At 45.1% G+C, this 16,191-nt stretch overlaps 1 protein-coding gene across 4 annotated transcripts in view; it reads left to right on the forward strand.

Moving 5' to 3' along the window:
* The first annotated feature begins 5,805 nt into the window (after positions 1 to 5,805).
* Positions 5,806 to 16,191, forward strand: part of ANO1 (anoctamin 1) — a 90,218-nt gene continuing 79,832 nt past the window's right edge. For 2 of the 4 annotated variants that reach the window (XM_068945411.1, XM_068945413.1), the window contains exon 1: positions 5,806 to 6,039. In XM_068945411.1, coding sequence (XP_068801512.1) covers positions 5,982 to 6,039 — 58 coding nt within the window. In that variant the 5' untranslated portion in view covers positions 5,806 to 5,981. Of the gene's footprint in view, positions 6,040 to 9,677; positions 9,841 to 16,191 lie in introns of those variants that run through there. The other 2 variants (XM_068945415.1, XM_068945412.1) reach the window with 2 other exon arrangements.

Below are 16,191 nucleotides of genomic sequence, written 5' to 3' on the forward strand. Positions count from 1 at the left end.
TTCTAACCTCAGTTACCTGAAACTTTGGTTCAAGAAGACAGTAATCAACAGCTGCTGCTAAATTTTAGCCACATAGATCAAAGAGAAGGGAGCATATATTTTCACATCTACTGGAAACAGCCATGGACTGATGGACATGCACTAAAGTAAGGAGGGACTGAGATTTAGAAGTTAGGATGGAGTTAGACTGGACCCAACGATGGAGGCTAGAGCAGATGGAGAGGGCTCTGTGTCACTTCTCCATGGCTCAGCGAGCGCAGCTGGGCGAGCACCACGGCTGTCATAATTTCCTTGCATAAAGAGCAAGGGAAGCACAGGAGACTAACCGTGACTCAGACGGGTCTGAGCCAAACCTTCTCTCTCACCATTCCTGTCAAAGCTTACAGTATCTTCTAATTTAATTTCAAAGTCCTGGCTGGGCTCTTGGGCGGTGTTATTTTCAATGGTAAACTGTAGAAAGGAAGAAGTGGGAGGTTCCCCTAACTTCTGTAAGACAACATGTGGAAACTCTTCTCCAGCATTAATAGGAAAACCCTGTACATATTCACAGCGGCTAATAGTAACTAGAAAAAGCATTTAATGGGGAAACTGAGAGAGAGAGTAGTTCACACATACGTGGAAGCAGGGTGTTTTGTCTTCTTATTCTTTCTGCTCTCAGGCAGAAGAACTTTATCTTTCATTACTCTTACCTGTCTGAACTTGTGAAAATTAGGCATCCTATTTTGTTCTTTTAATTTAGGGACCGTGCAGGCATCTCCAGCCTGCTTCTGTTGTTGGCACAGGCAAACACCTGCAAAGTAGCGGATTTTTTTCAGTATGGACATTGTTTGATTCCATCCTTAAACTGCATTCAGCTTTGAGCATGTGTTTGGCATACTGGACATTGCTACTTGCAAACATCAATATTTTTCTCACTCAACTTTGGAAAATGTTGAAGCATAAAAGAATTAGCAGGGAGTGTTCGCAGAAGTAATATTAAATATAAGCATGCACAGAAGCAGTTGAAAGGTCAGGGTATTGATGAAATAATAAAATTAAGTTTTTAGCAGTATTCAGTTACTAATTTCAGCACAGAACTATGCTCGACTTAAATGAGATCTCAGAGCAAATAAAATATTTTGTGCTGTGGGTACATCAGCACTTTATAAATGCAAAGTATTATACAGCCAAAAGACTTGCGATACTCTGTCAGGTCTGAGGTCCGTCTAGCCCAGGACCCAGTGTCTGTCAGTGGTAAGTAGCAAGAAAAGGAGATAAGAAACAGAACATCCTTCCCCACAAATGCCTTTCTAACAACCAGAGGCTTAAGAGCTTACTGAGCTGAAAATTATATCCAGACTACTTTGTACAATAGACACTGCTGGACCTATTTTTCATGTTTCATGTCTCTCTCTAAAAAAAAAAAAAACAACTGTGCTTCTGACTCCAGTAGTATTGCACAAAAATGTGATGATGCTGTGTATCCACAATTTTATTATATTTGATAATATATGATAATTACATAATAATATAATATATTCAGTATACTACATGGAAAAAATACGACTTCCTGCTTTTCTTAATATTGCCACCTGCTAATTTCTGCAGGTATGCCTTAGTCTTTATGTTGTGACTAATTGCTTGCAAGGCAATTAAAATTTACAGTTGTTTTCTCTCTTCCACTTTGGGTATGATTTTATGCATCTGTATCTGACCCTCCACCACATATATAACACATCTACTCGCTTGTTTGTGTGTGTGTGTGTCACTGGCAGCCAGGGAGCGTCTTGCTTCCAGTGCCAAGGGAGCGGAGGCAGGGGACCCCAGCCTGCTGCGGCCACGGCCAGGCTTTGCTTCACCCTCATGTGACTACGTCCAAGCAGCGTGCGGCTGCCAGGGATGTGGGCTCTTATCTCCGGGCGCCCCTGGCCGCCGGCCCGCCGAGAGGGGAGCGGGAGCGTTTCACTGCCCGCGCCATGCTCACCTCCAAACCATGAAAACGGTCATAAAAGCAGCGCTGAGGCGGGCGCAGGCGGGGTGGTCGGCTGGTCGGGACGGCGCTGCGCCCCGGCGTTTCCCGCAGCGCGAGCGTGCCTGCGCCCCATCTCCGGGGATGAGAGCGCCGCGTTATTATTGTTACGGAGGTACACAGTACATTTTGCAGGAGAAAACTGTAAATATTTCCAGGCAGTGCACTTACTATAGGTGCAGATGCCAAGCAGCACTGTCTCCTTCCTAATTGTTAAGAAAGCGTTTTTGTTTTATTGCGTAGACGGGTAGGTTCCCCGTCCCTTAACAGTCCTTCTGGGCAAGTATGTGTTGAGCTGGCACCCTGGGTTTATCGCACGCTAAGGAAGAACTCTGTAGTTGGCGTCTCTGTTTCCTATCAGCGCAGCAGCCTATTTTAGCCCGCAGGGCTCTTGAAAAGACAAATTGTGCTTCCTTTGCTTGCGTGCGCGGTCACAGGCTGAACGGCCCTGCTGCTCAGCGCCGTCACTTCAGGCGCAGAAGTGGTCCCGCGGCTCTGACGCTCATCGAACTCTGAAGTCCGTGACCTGCCCAGGAGCAGCCCAGTAAGTCTTCATGGGCAAAGGCAAAAGTGTGTGGAAGCAGTACAGTGATGGAGGCAGGGCAGGCTCTGCTTCAGTCACGCTTTTCCCCGTTACCTACGGAGCCATTTCCAACAGTGGGCTTACCCAAAGCGGTCAGGGGATCTGCTACATCTCGGCTAGAGGAGTGGATGGAAATCTGCCCTGTCTGCTAGTACCGCTGGCTGCAGTACCACTTCCACAACACACATCAAGACTTCCATCACCACCTAGAGATGGGCCGTGCCAGACCAGGACCTTCTAAAATAATACTAAGTTTTTAATGTATTTGAATTTTCAGGACACTTTAAAAATACGTGATTGCTCCTTAACACTCAAACACCTGGAATGAGGCAGTGCTGTTACATCACAGCTTTCTTCTCTTTGGTTGCTTGGGGTTTTTCTCAGCATGTGGCTGGAACATAAACTTGATTTTTTTGAAATCCTGCTGGTCAGACTAAAACTGCCGAAATGCCCTTACAAAATGGTGTCATTCATCAGCTGGCCAGCCTTTGGCTGGACTTTCAGTAGGGAATTACTTTTGATAAAGGGACACGGCAGGAGCCTGCCGTGGCTGCCTGCGGGCGCACATGCGCCTGGGTAAGGTTGCTCATCTCTGTCCTCCCAGGTTCTTCACAGGTGAGGCAAAAGCCAGCAAGTGCAGTTCTGAGTAGTGTCTGACCATATGTTGATGAATGTGACAGCAAGTAGCCCTCAATTTTGTTAACTGGATGCTTTCACGCTTGTTTCGTCTCAACATCGACTGCTTTGTTAGGGGGGCTCTGCTTGAAACGGGAGGCTGGAGCCTGGCATGCAAGGTTTCCTTGCGTGGTCAAACTAGAAAGACCCTGAAAGCACGGGAGATTTGGGGCCTGCGGACTGGGTTCTGGTGGTACGTAAGTAGTCGTGGCGTGTTCATGTGGGTGTTCCTCATTGTGAGATAGGATGTTGGAGTCTGGCATCATTTCCAGGCTTCTTTGGGTTTCACATTTGTAAAACAAACATGTATGTTGGTCCTGTGCCCATATTTGGTTCTGCTGCAAATCTCCATCCAAAATAAATTAATTTTAGGCAAAAGAAAAAGAGAATGCTCTGAAGTGCTTTTGATCTAGAGTTAAGCAAGGCTGGTAAGTGAGGCTTTGGTACATGGCAGCTCTGGCACACAAGCTACTAGCCTGCTCTTCTGCTAATAATAAACTAAATAATGTGCATTTTAAAAATAGCCTAAATCCATACTTTCTCAAAAAAGCACAAAAGTTAAAAAGGAGTAAAAAGATATTAAATCTAGCCTAAAAGCATCCTGACTCAGTTTCAAAGCCTCTAGGGATTATATTCCATGAAGAAAAAGTCCATAAGCATAAATTCCCTTGTTTATATCTGAATGTGTTTTCTATCCATCATGTCCAATTTCCAACTTGCCCCAGCAAGATTCTGTTACTATTTTTAAAATATAGTCCCACAAAAGCATCAAAAGCGTAACCTGTTACATTTGTGCTAACGAGGCAGATTTGAGAGCGGAATTAGGACTGCCGTCTACCCGGGAGCAGGCCGTGCCTGCTCGCCCCAGGAGCGCGGCCGAAAGCGGCGTACCTCAGCGCTCGTCCCCTGGCAGCGTCGCCGGGTCCCCCGGGGCCAGGGGGCACCCTGTTCTCTTCGCCCCGTGGGCAGGGCTCGGTCCCTGTTTTGGTTTGGTGAAACTTGGTTATGGTTTGGCACAGCTTCTTCCCGGTCTGTGGGAGAATAAAGGGGCCGGCTGCCCCCTCGGTGACGTCCCTTCTGCAGCGGGGAGCGTGCAGGGCAGCGAGGGAGGCGAGGCCTGCGGGCAGGCAGCTCGCCCGGGGCGGCGATTGCGCTGTGCCTGCGTGCAACCTGGCAGAGCTTAGGAAACCTTTGCTTCTGCTTCTGGTGGGTGCGTTTCCCTCCGGCAGAGCCCTGAAGTCCTATATTCTATCCAAATCGCCATCTTCAGATACATTTATGAGGCTTAAGTTTTTGCCTCAGACCAAAAACAGAAAAAGCAGTCAGAGAAGGGTATGGTTTTTCCTGCCTCGGTTTCTCTAAAGCGAGTTTCTGCACCATGGCCCAGCATCAGGTGAGGGGGGGCTGCAGAGGACTAGGGAATGCGTCTGGGGCAGAGGAAATAGGTGTTTAAACCCCTTGAGATGAATAAGCCCAGAATTGTGTTTTCCCCTTTCTGTGCCAATCCTGCAGGCAGCTGCTGGCCAAGTGAGCAGCAGTGATTCCACACACCCCCCCCCAAAAATGCGGTGGGGTTTTGTGAGGGCCCACGCTTGCTGCTCTGCATGGGGATGTTCGGAGCATCCCTTCTCGAGCCTCCGGGTGGGGGAGAGGTGAAGGCAGCACCTCCAAAGCACCACGGCGGGGCTGGCCACCCCCAGCAGGTGCAGCTCCCCCGAAACCCGGCCTGAGAAACAAGGCCCTTGCCGCCGCCGTTCGGGGCGGGCAGGGGCACGCGCCCTCGCGGCACGCCAGGTGGGAAGGGCCCCGCGCTGGAGAGGAATGCCCTACCGCTATCTCGTCAGCCCTCTGGGCGAGGGGGACGTTATCACGGTCAGCCCCAAGTTACGGCATCTCCTTGGTACAAGACCAAGAAGGTGCTTTTAAATATATATATATAAAAAATATAGACACACACACACACGCATATATATACATACGTACACATACATATATATAAGAAAAAACACACACAAAAAAACCCCCTGAAACCACAGAGCGTTGCAGGAGGATTTAACGTGCACAAAAATAAGGGAAGGGACCAGCGGGAGGCTTAGGCCGGTTCCACCGCCCGGAGCCGCCGGCGGGACTCGCCCTCCGCCAGCGCGGCGGGGCAGCCCCCGGCGCGGCCCCCCGGGGCCGCGGGCGCGCACGCCGGGCCGCGGGCGCGCAGGGCGCGCTGACCTTCGGCGGGCGCGCTCGCCGCCGCGCAGCTGCCGCCGTCGCTCCGGCCGGGCCCCGGCAAGGTCAGCGCCGCCGCCACCGCCGCGTCGCGGGCGGGCGCGCAGGGCAGCGCGGGGCGTGGTGTGCGCGGGGCCGCGCGGGCCGCGTCACGCGGAGGGCCGGCTCCCCGCGGCCGCGCTCCCGGCGGGCCGGCCCGGCCCCGGCGCCGTTATTTAAAGTCGGGCCGTGCCCGCCCCGCCGCTGGCCGGGGGGCGGCGGGGCGGCGCGTCGCGGCGGGGCGCTGCGCTGCGCGGAGCGGTGCGGTGCGTTGCGCGGAGCCGCCGGCCGCCCGGGACCCCGCGCGGGGCGCGCCCGTGGGCTGGCTGCCCCCTGAATGAGAGCGCGCACCGAAAAAACAGAAGGAGAAAAAAAAAAAGACAAGGAGGAGGAGGGATCCTCGCAAGTTCAGGTTTGGTACCAAGTTGGAGCTGGGCTGGCGGGCGCGGATAGGAGATGGATAAGGATGAGATCCACCTGCGCAGGCTGCCGCCCGCAGCGCCCTGGGGACCGCGTAAGTGTTCCGCGGCGGGGCGGGCGCGGGGCGGCGGGCCCTTCCCCGGCTGCGAGCGGCTCCGCGGGCGCCGGGGCGCTCGCTCCGTCCTCCCGAGTGCCGCGATAAGGAACGTGTTATGAGCGTTGTATCTGCTACTTTTAAAAATCCGGGAGTAATCTGCCCCGAGTACCGGTGAAATAAAATAGCTGTCTTACTTCCCCCCCTGCTAAAGTAGTGTTGAGTCGTCTTTGCCTTAAATAAATACAGCAATCAAAAGCTCGTCTAACTCGGGGAGCCAGACTAATTGCGAGAAATTGCTACAATACAAAGTATATGAGATAACGCTCAGTTTGAGGATTGCTGTTAATTCATGCTGCTCCGTGGAAAACCGAGCAAGAAAAGGACTTAGAAAATGAAATAGGTCTGTATCAGATTGTCAGTAATGTTTTTACAGAACTGACTAAATCATGTATCTCCATATCATTAACTAATGTGGGCAGCAAGATAAATTATATATATTGGAAAGGGAAAATACATTCCTTGGCTGAGAAGTTACAGAATGTTTAGAGCCAAAGAGCAGATCATTTAACTGGTAGGGGGTGGGAATTTCCTTGGCTTCCCTCTAGAAATAAATCACCGATCAGTGTGTGTGTGTGCATGCATGTGCACCCACATATACATTTATACAAAGCCTTTCTGCACATGCACTTGTATATAAATTCAGGTACACACACACGCTGTATATAAAATCTTCACGCACACACATTGGAAAACAAATTTTACAAGCCCTGTTTACTGAACACATTTTTTCTACTAGTTTAAAGGCAGTAAAACTAGGAACTTAGATGCTAACCAGGAACATACTGTAACACACTTGATTATCCAGCTGAATTGTATACAAATGAAGTAAATTTAGCATGGCACCATTTATAAATTCCATGCTTTACAATCAAAATTCCAAATCTAACTCTTTGCAGCTAAGAATAGCACGGGGAGCCCTTTTCTTTACTCCCTCTTTTTGGATTCCCACGAAAACCATTATCCTAGAGCCTGGTTATTAAATGGCCAAATATTTCACTGGAGTTCAGCCCATTGCTAAAAGAAATACTGTATATTCGTAGAACCATAGACTAGCCAGAGCGCTCAGAATGAAAACAGAACTATGTCTTTAATGTCTGACAGAAAACAGCTGGACTTTATATCTAAATAATGGAGGGACAAGGTTTCTGCATGTCATTACGTGTATACTTATTTATTAAAAAAAAAGGAACTTTTCGAAACTCAACAGAGGGGTATACTCTGAAATGGAAAGTGAATAAAGCATGGGAAGATGAAGTGTTATCATAGTACATTAACTCCATCAATAAGAGGACTAAATGATAAAATGGCACTAGAAAGCTCTACCGTTACTCATGGGGCAGGTGGCTATTTATCATGAGGTAATCACAGTGATAGTTTGAGAGCGACCTGAGAAATTGTTTTAGTGGCTCTTTATCTTTGAGAAAGTTTACATTATATTTTACAATGACATTCTCCATTTAATTTACTCAATCGCCCATTAGCAGCATGAACACTGTGTACCAGCTTCATTAATAAATGCAAGGAGCAGCTTTGTTCTCAGAAGCACATCTTTGCATTTCTATTGCTTGCCTATACAAAAAGCTTGTTTGTAAAAGCTGGTCATACCAAGAAGCTCCTACCTAGTTATATAACAGATCCATGTATTGCAGTACAATATAATAGTTTTATCTCATTCTTTGGCAACTTTTGCTTTTATTGCTGGAGAGGCGTGTGGAAACCCATTTTTTATGTTTTTACTTGATCCTTACTCGAATAAAATTTCTGCAGACAACTAGGGAAGAAACTTGCTTGGAACAAGGAGTTAGGGAAAAGTTAGGGCCAGCTAGAGGGCAAGAGAAAACAGGAAAGTGGAGGGGAATCTGTGCCTGCGACCTGGGTAGATACTAAGTCCAAAATACTATTTTGCATCTGTCTAGTGAGGAGCTGATCAAAACAACTTTCATTAATTTTTTTTGGCCTCTATTGGTGGCATGAGAGGACAGATGTCCACAGCTGCATCCGTGCCCTAAAGACCCGTACTTCACTGCTGATGGCTGCCAGATCATCCCTATGCTGATTCCTTCTTCATGTCCTGGAGTAACGAGTGTGTGCAATGAAGAAGCGGAAAAGGGGCAGACTTGGGTGGGCTCCAGGGAAAGGTACTGGCATTTTGCTTCTGAAAGGACCGCCGTGATATCATGGCACTTCAGAGAGAGGTTTAGAGGTGCTGGGACAAGTGCTCAGGATTAAGCACAGGATTAGGAGTCAAATCTTCACCCCTTGCATTTCAGCAATCAAGAATTGCCCAGGGGAGAACCCCTGACCCTATTGAAGTTGAGAGTTTTGCCACCGTCTTAAATGTAGTCAGAATCTTATCCTAGAAAATGAAATCTGTTTTCCCTTCTTTCTCTGGAAGAGATTGTTCAGCCCTGAGCTCTGACTTCCAGCACAGCTCCATAGGTTTCTCAGATGTATTGCACTGCTTCCCATGGTAGCACTGTAGCTATTTCCATTAACAAGGAAAATGATGAAGCATATTAAGCTAATAATTAATCAGAGATGACAAAGGACTAATAACCATATTGATTTAATTAGGACTTCTTTTCCAGCAGTATTCTGTAGCTTGCAGTCATGCACATCATTAACTTAATATTTTAATTTGTAGTAATGATTTATTAATTTCTGCAGATGGGTGCACGTGCAGCCGAAGCACGGCTCTGACTTTGCGCTAGACTGCAGGCTTGTGCCTTGGTCCACTGAGTAGCTAGCTTCAGGAAGTGCGTCTTGTCCTGTACGAGACTGACGGCAAGCCTGGCAGTCTCCAAGACATGGAGAGCTCTTAGAGAGCATATAGGTTGAGGGAAATGTGGTGTGGCAGAGTCAGATGTGGTAAACGTGCTGGGAAAGATGTATGTAGCTCTATAGCTACATGATGTGGCTGTACAGTTATGACAATGAAATATGAAAGAAAAGTAGTGTGCCAGAACAGAAGGCAGGAGAGTATCCCTGGGAAGTAGCAGTATTGGCATCAAGAGGGGAAGAAAGTCCCTTTTGACTGTAATTGCACCCTTTGGATTCTGGCAATTTTGAGAAAAGGAAACGCTTGGGGACATGCTGTGTTTGGAAAATGAGGCTTGCTTTAAATGAGAATCACTTTGGGAAGCGGGAAGAAAGGACAGAACATGACAAATTTCTGGACTTCAGTATGTGAAAGACTGAGGAATGCTAAATATGCTCATCTCCTTTTCATTTTGGTGGGGATGCTTAGCACTCATTGAGGCATGCTTAGCATCTTATGCAGCAGGGCCCTCAGCAAGCCACCCATGACCAGAGCATAGTCCAGTTGGCAAGGGGGAGAGAGGCAGTTCTCGCTGCCAAAGGGATTTCGCTTTCCGTGTTGAGAGCACAGCGCTAGCTATATGCCTGTATCGTATTGTACAGGCAAAGTAGTGATTCCTCAGGAAGGACTTCCAGTTTGCCTTAGCATCAAGCTAAGCTCAGTAAGTTGCTCTGTTTTATCGAGTTTCTTGTAAATCTTTGCACAGCACCGTCGCAAGGCTGAACGCTCTGTGCTCACTTCATCCTCTGCAGGGCAATCCGCACAGGGTTGGTGTCTCTGCAAGCCCAAAGCCCAGAGCAGGTTCAGAGGAGAGCCTCTCCGAAGTACTTGGCGTTGTCCTTCAGCAAGATTATGGGGAGTTTGAAGTACTTAAACTGTCAGACTTTCATTTCACATGGAGTTCTTCGGTCACTTTATAGGTAAACCATTAGACTGATAAGCTCCATGAGCAAAAGCCACCACTTCTTTTCTTACTTCTTGTAATTGTTCTCAGGGATTCTGAAAAAGTACTTCTGCATACATCTTATATTTTATTATATGGGCCGAGTTATCAATAGTATTGTGAAATAGTTCTGCCTACCTTCAGAGATTACAAAAGCAGTTTAGCTAGGGAAAAAGCGTGCTGGTAAGAGAATACTCACCTTTCTGGCCTCACCCATGTTTGCCACAAAACTTCAGATTAGTCAGACCTGCAGTTCTGCCATAGGTAGAGCAGAACTCCAAGAGGAGTTTTACAGGTGACAATTTTTCAGGAATTATCAGCCTACATGTCTTGTTGGGACGCTACCGTACTGTTATGTTCAGTAGTGCTAAGTCGGCTTGTGCCAGCTGGTAGATCTAAGTGATATAATGCAGTAATGTGAGTAACAATGTACAGTTTTCTTCCTGTACTTTGAAGAGAGAAAAAATAGTGGTGCCTCAATTGTCACTGCAAGGTAATTTATGGTAAATAGAAGCTTTTTAGAAATAACCACAGTGGCTGACTCGCTTGCAAGGCTCTGAACGTGCAGGAAGTAAAGCTCCGCATGCTGAGCTGCATTAGTCACTACCATTACTTCGTATGCTAGCCAACATGCAGTCAAGGGAAATATGTTTTTATTTATTTGTTTTAGCCTTCGGTTTGTATCCCTCATCTCTATTTTTCTGCAAGTAGTACTGCATCCTGGGGGGAGGGCCAACCCCACTCCTCGCACCCTAACCTTCCTATCTCCGTTCGCCTTTATCTTTGGAAAGCTAATCTGTGCCCCGGCGTATATTCTGGCTTCTCACTTGTTCTCTTTCCTTACGCTGCACTGTATGTTGTGCTCTTTCAACTTGCTGTGTTTTTTCTAGTCTCTCATCCCCAGAGCAGCCCTGCCCTTGCTTTGCTGGTGCTGCTAGCTTGTGTGCCGGTATTTTTACTTTTTTCAAACTCCCACATGTTCACATCTCTCAACCTACCACTGGCAATCTGTCCTTCCTGCCATTATGGAAACTATTTCCAAACTTGTATTGATAAAAAGACAGTGATGATATTAGATCCCTTCTCATTCCTCCATAGCATCTTTGTCTGCCTACCTTATCTGCTTGCCTTATTTATTCTTGGTGGCTCTGTATCTATCCTAGACTCTGGTTGTACGTTCTAATTCCTATGAGTGGAATATTGATAAGGTATATTAATAATCACTGAAACTATAAGACCAAGTAAAGATTATTTATTTGACTTGGATCTGTGCTTTCAGACTGCAACCCCCTAAAATAGAACGTGGAAAAAAAAAAAAACCTAATATGAACGCCTGTGACTTTTTGCACACAACTGTAACTGCTCCAAGGAGTTTTAAAATACGAAATCTGTTATGAAAAGGTGAAGTGGTCTACAAGCCTTAATGACTGTTTTTACATCTTAGAAACCATTTAACTCATATCGTGATATCAGTGATTGCAGGTTATGTATTCCTGCCTCCCAGTCCTGCTATCTTTCTTCTTCTGTCTGTGTGCTGAGTGCAGTAAAACTTGATGACTATACACTAGAAAGAGGAAAAACTTTGTTTTCTAAACACATTGCAAATATTTGTTGCCTCTTTTACATCTTCATTGACGTCAGTTGATGTCCTGCTTGCAGAACAAACTTGGAATAGGCAATAGGAATCTGTATGTTGATAAGTAAGGTTCGCTAAGTGAAATTCTGTCCAGGGAGAAAAAATCAAGCATGTTTTACAGCACTCAGTTATTAAAAAAGGGGAAGGGATGGCAATTTAATTATGTTTTCAGTGCAAAATGAGGGTCCTTTTTTTTGAAAAGTAAATAGGGAAAGTGAGCAGATACCAACTTCGGCGGCATTGTCAAGGTAAAAATAGCAAACATCAAGTCTTCTGCATTTGTTTTAAAACTCTTCTTTCCAACGTGCTGCAGTGGCAATTTTATAATTGGTCTTAAGAAGAAGAGCCAAGGTGGAAGTTGCAGGGCTAAGCATCCCTCAAGGTTTAATTTTCTTTTTAGTAATTTTTGAAGTAAGGAAAATGGCAGAAAGTCATCCAGTGCAGTGCTAACAATCAAAGAAAACCCTATTCTGTGTTTGTGTTTGATCAGTTGTACTAGCGCGTCTTGGCTGACAACTTACTGCAAGATACGTCAATGAATGTGCATTGTGATTCTTCCCGCATTTTGACCCGCAGAGATTCAAAATATGGTATGACTTTATGCTTATGGCATGAGTGCCCAGAAGTCTACTGCAGACTGAAAAAGATGGAAGCTTTTATGCAAATATCACTAAATTCATCCCAGTGTGTTGCAGCACTATTGTCTCAAAAAGGTTTTCTACTAATTTATGCGTGCTATTTTGGCAACCCGGCAATAGGAGGAAAAAGAAGGGTTGTGTGGGTGTATTGCATTTACTACTATGTTTCAGGAAGTTGAGCATCCAGATCCGTTTTAAAGCCTGTATTTGTTTTGATTTAGCGTTGGCGTGTTCGGCTTATATGGAGGAGCTGACGTAGGCCTGGGGCCCTTGGCCCCTGTGTTTAACTTCGTCTGGACGCTGTTGCTGGAAGGTGTGCGTGTAGCGGTTCGGGACGTGTGCGAGGGAGGTATCGCCTGTGGAGCTGCTGCGAGGATAAGGCTAAACAGACCCGGTCAAAGGAGCCGCAGCATGTGCAGCGAGAGCGCTCCTTGCAGAGGCTTGCTGGTGGAAACTACTACATTATTGTCTGTATCCTGTGTTCCCTGGCACGGACCCTGAGACTGGGCTAAAGAAGGAAAACGATTCTCTGTGTGTAGTCTGAATGCTGGTATGTGGTCAGCAAACCTCATCCAGATGCTTGTATCTTGATGCATATTTTTGAATGTTCCTTTTTTTGATGAATGGCAAGAACAGGTTTCTAAAAATAAATTAATGGTTTTCCCTTTTTTTATTTCCTGTGACTTAATATACTTTATTTATCCATATAGCCCCTAGTCATCATCATTCTTCAGCTCACAAGAGTATAAACAGAAATGAGCCTGAGTCACAAAGTAAGGACGTGGAGCCAGGCTTTTTCCAGGTTTTTAGCCAGGTGCAGAAGTTACAATCTGGAGCTTGCGGTCTGTTCTGTGGGTAGACAGGATTGGCTCTTAGGTTCTGGTTCCAGATTCCCACACATTAAATAGGCAGAATATAGGTAAAATGCCCTCTGCTGTCCTTTCCCACCTCTTCTTCCAAGCTGTTGCAAAGTGTATCTGGGCAAGCCATTCAAGAAAATCTGAATGGATTTGTATGGTTAGTTAATCACTAAAATAATAAAACTCCAGTGAGATTCCAATTAATTTTTCCCCTAGCACTAGATCAGGCCAACATCCAAAACAACAATTACTTTCATTTAATCATCTTGAGTAGCCTATTTGAACAAATATAGTCTCCTAGGGAATGCAGTCAAATCACCGTGCTGCTGGTAGCGTCTTCCAAAGAAATCATAAACGTGAACCAAACGGATCTGAAAAAATTACTGTTATTGGGGTTTTTAGGGAAATGGTGTCCTTTCTGTGGTGACTGCCAACTAGAATACAAGGCTGTTCTATACCACAAGAACATAACATGCTGTAATTTTGTTTATTCATGAGAAACATGTAGTATCTGACCTAAAACATGCCGAGTGTTGTTTCATTTCCCAGAGCATAGCTTGGGAGTACCTCTTTGTTGCTAAGCAGCACATCTGTATCTTACAATGTTTGTTAAATAGGAAAGCAAACCTTATAGGGCGTACTGTACAATATCTGAAGCTGTGCTTGTCTGAAGCTCTGTGTATACAGGTATGGCTAACAGGCCTTGCTTTGTGTCCTGTGGGAGTAGAGAACTTGCTAACAAACAGAATAATACAGAGAGAATGTCAAAATATTCCACTTTTTTTTTTTTTTAATCAGAATGACTGGTTGTATGGAGGATGTGAATTGAGTAATCCTTGATTTTCCCTGCATGTGATTAAATACGTTCAATTCAGCTCTGCTAAAAGTTGGTGCAGATGTATCATTTGACCTTGTATCTAGTGGAAGATAGCATAAGGTTTTCCCCCCTTTACTATCCATGCGCCTTTCCTGAGCTTGCCAAGACATAACATTTTTCACAATTTCATATGTACCATATATCTGTTTTCCTTCTTATGGGTAGCATTTATTTGAATGCCTTGTTACTTAGTATACTTTCTTGGGAAGGGGAAATCCTTCTCTTGTTTCTCCTCTCATTAGTAACCATATTTGTGTAGCTTTATCCACAGCTCTCCTTAGAATTGCTGTTGGTTTGTTTGATGAAAGTGAATGTTTCTCCGAGTACCGTCATGTAGGATATTGCAAAAGTCTTCTTGGCTTCGCTCTTGACTGTCGAGTTAGTGAAAAGGAATCAAAGCCTCAAAAAACAAGTCTTCCCCCTGAATCCGTGCTTGCGATTCCCCTTGAGTTAAATGGAAGCCTTCTCTAAGTATACAAGGCCAATATTTAGTCCAGAATCACAGAATGGTTGAGGGGACCTCTGGAGATCATCTAGTCCAACCTCCCTGCTCGAGCAGGGTCCTCTAGAGCATATTTCCCAGGATCGCGTCCAGGCGGGTTTTGAATATCTCCAGGGAAGGAGACTCGACCACCTCTCTGGGCAAAATGAATATGTTGTATGAGGTCACAGGTTCTGGGGCATGGATGTCAGAACTCTACTAATAGTATTTATAGGCTCCTTGAATTTGTCTGTGAACAGTCTGCTAGGTTTTAATGTGGATGTTGACAGGGACATAGATTTGAAGTGTTATTTCATCGTTAAATTTGCTGTAATAATCCATTTGGCAGATAGCTGAGGCTAGCTAAAATGCATGAGAGAATGGCTTAAGGTACACTATGAGGACATGCTTCAACTAGCACGGATAAGGAGTTCCATGTTATGAATTTGTATTTCAGGTTCAGTCACTTTACAGATATATTTTGCTCCCATGTGCCCAGAGACTTAAGGGGACATTTGAACCCCCCAAATAGGAGCAGATCCCATTTCTGAGCAGCAGCACTTGAGGATGCACGACAGGTTCTCCTTTAACCCCAGTAATAGGGGGCCTGGTTGAGACGCAAAAGCTGAACACAGAAATTACATCCTAACCCTATCAGACATGCTTTAAAAGTGCAAAGTATTTATTTACCTAGTGAAGGACTTTATAAACCTTAGTGAGCCTTCAGGTTATGTGGGAGAATCCATCAACCCCTTTTTTGGCATATTCGTTTGCTGTTGCAGAACCTGTATTATGTGACAAGAAAAATTTACTTTAAAATCTCCTGTTGAATTTACAGGGTGATAGGCAACAGAACACAAGAATTGTCATTTCAGTTCACTTCAAAATGGGCTCAGTTGAGAGAAGATAATACTTGTGCAGAGTGCAATAATGTACATTGTGTACAGGAGAGGGGAAGAACTAGAGCAGCATGTACCTGGCCCAGATTAAACAAGGTAAAATTGCTCCAAGTGCGCCTTAGTGAAGAATTGTATTTAAGACTATTAGGCCATGTTTATTCAGTTTACTTTAAAGAGGACTGCTGAATGTTCATCAAATGGTAAAATCTGGCCTAAATGAAGTAACTTATTTCTTAAATTGCAGCCTATAGTTTTTATTCTAGAAGGAACCTGGTGTCTTGAGTAGGCTAATAATGACGGGTCATCAACTGGAAGAGAAGTTGTGCATCATCATTACCATTCTTAAATGCCTATAGTACCTTGTCTTTTGTATGTTGTAACAAAGTATTTTAATTAATCTTACCAGTTTAGGTCCATCTGACAATATAACTGAATAGTTAGATAGTAGGAAAGACCACATATGAATTACTAATGCAAGAGCAGAAAGGTGTTTTAGTTTAGATTTTGAACATTTTGTTGTTGTACCAGAGGCATAGAAATTAAATCTAAGCCTTTTAAAGCTAATTGTTTCTAAATGACAGCTGAATGAATTTCACTTTTAAACTTTCTCCTTTTATCACCTTGCTAACAAACTTTCAGTTAGAAGAGCCAGACTCTTGTTTCCAGAACATAAGACCTTTGTTGTCTTTATAATACAAATTAATGAAAGCTTCCCTCCCCTCTCTTTTCTTTTATTTCAGTATATTTTCTCAAAATAGTTCATGGGGGCTGTATTCTGCAATTTGCTCTGCACTCTGGCCCTAGTCCGATAAAACACTTATATGTGCAAATAGTCCTAATGACTGTTTTTGGTGGAAAAACAAGGGGGCAACTGGGTGAGAGACTCTGCTGTATGCCCCGATAGCTTGCGTGCCGTTGTGTTTCCAAGGGACTTGCA

This window comes from Struthio camelus, chromosome 5 (genome assembly GCF_040807025.1).
Source record: "Struthio camelus isolate bStrCam1 chromosome 5, bStrCam1.hap1, whole genome shotgun sequence".
Classification (NCBI taxonomy): Eukaryota; Metazoa; Chordata; class Aves; order Struthioniformes; family Struthionidae; genus Struthio; species Struthio camelus.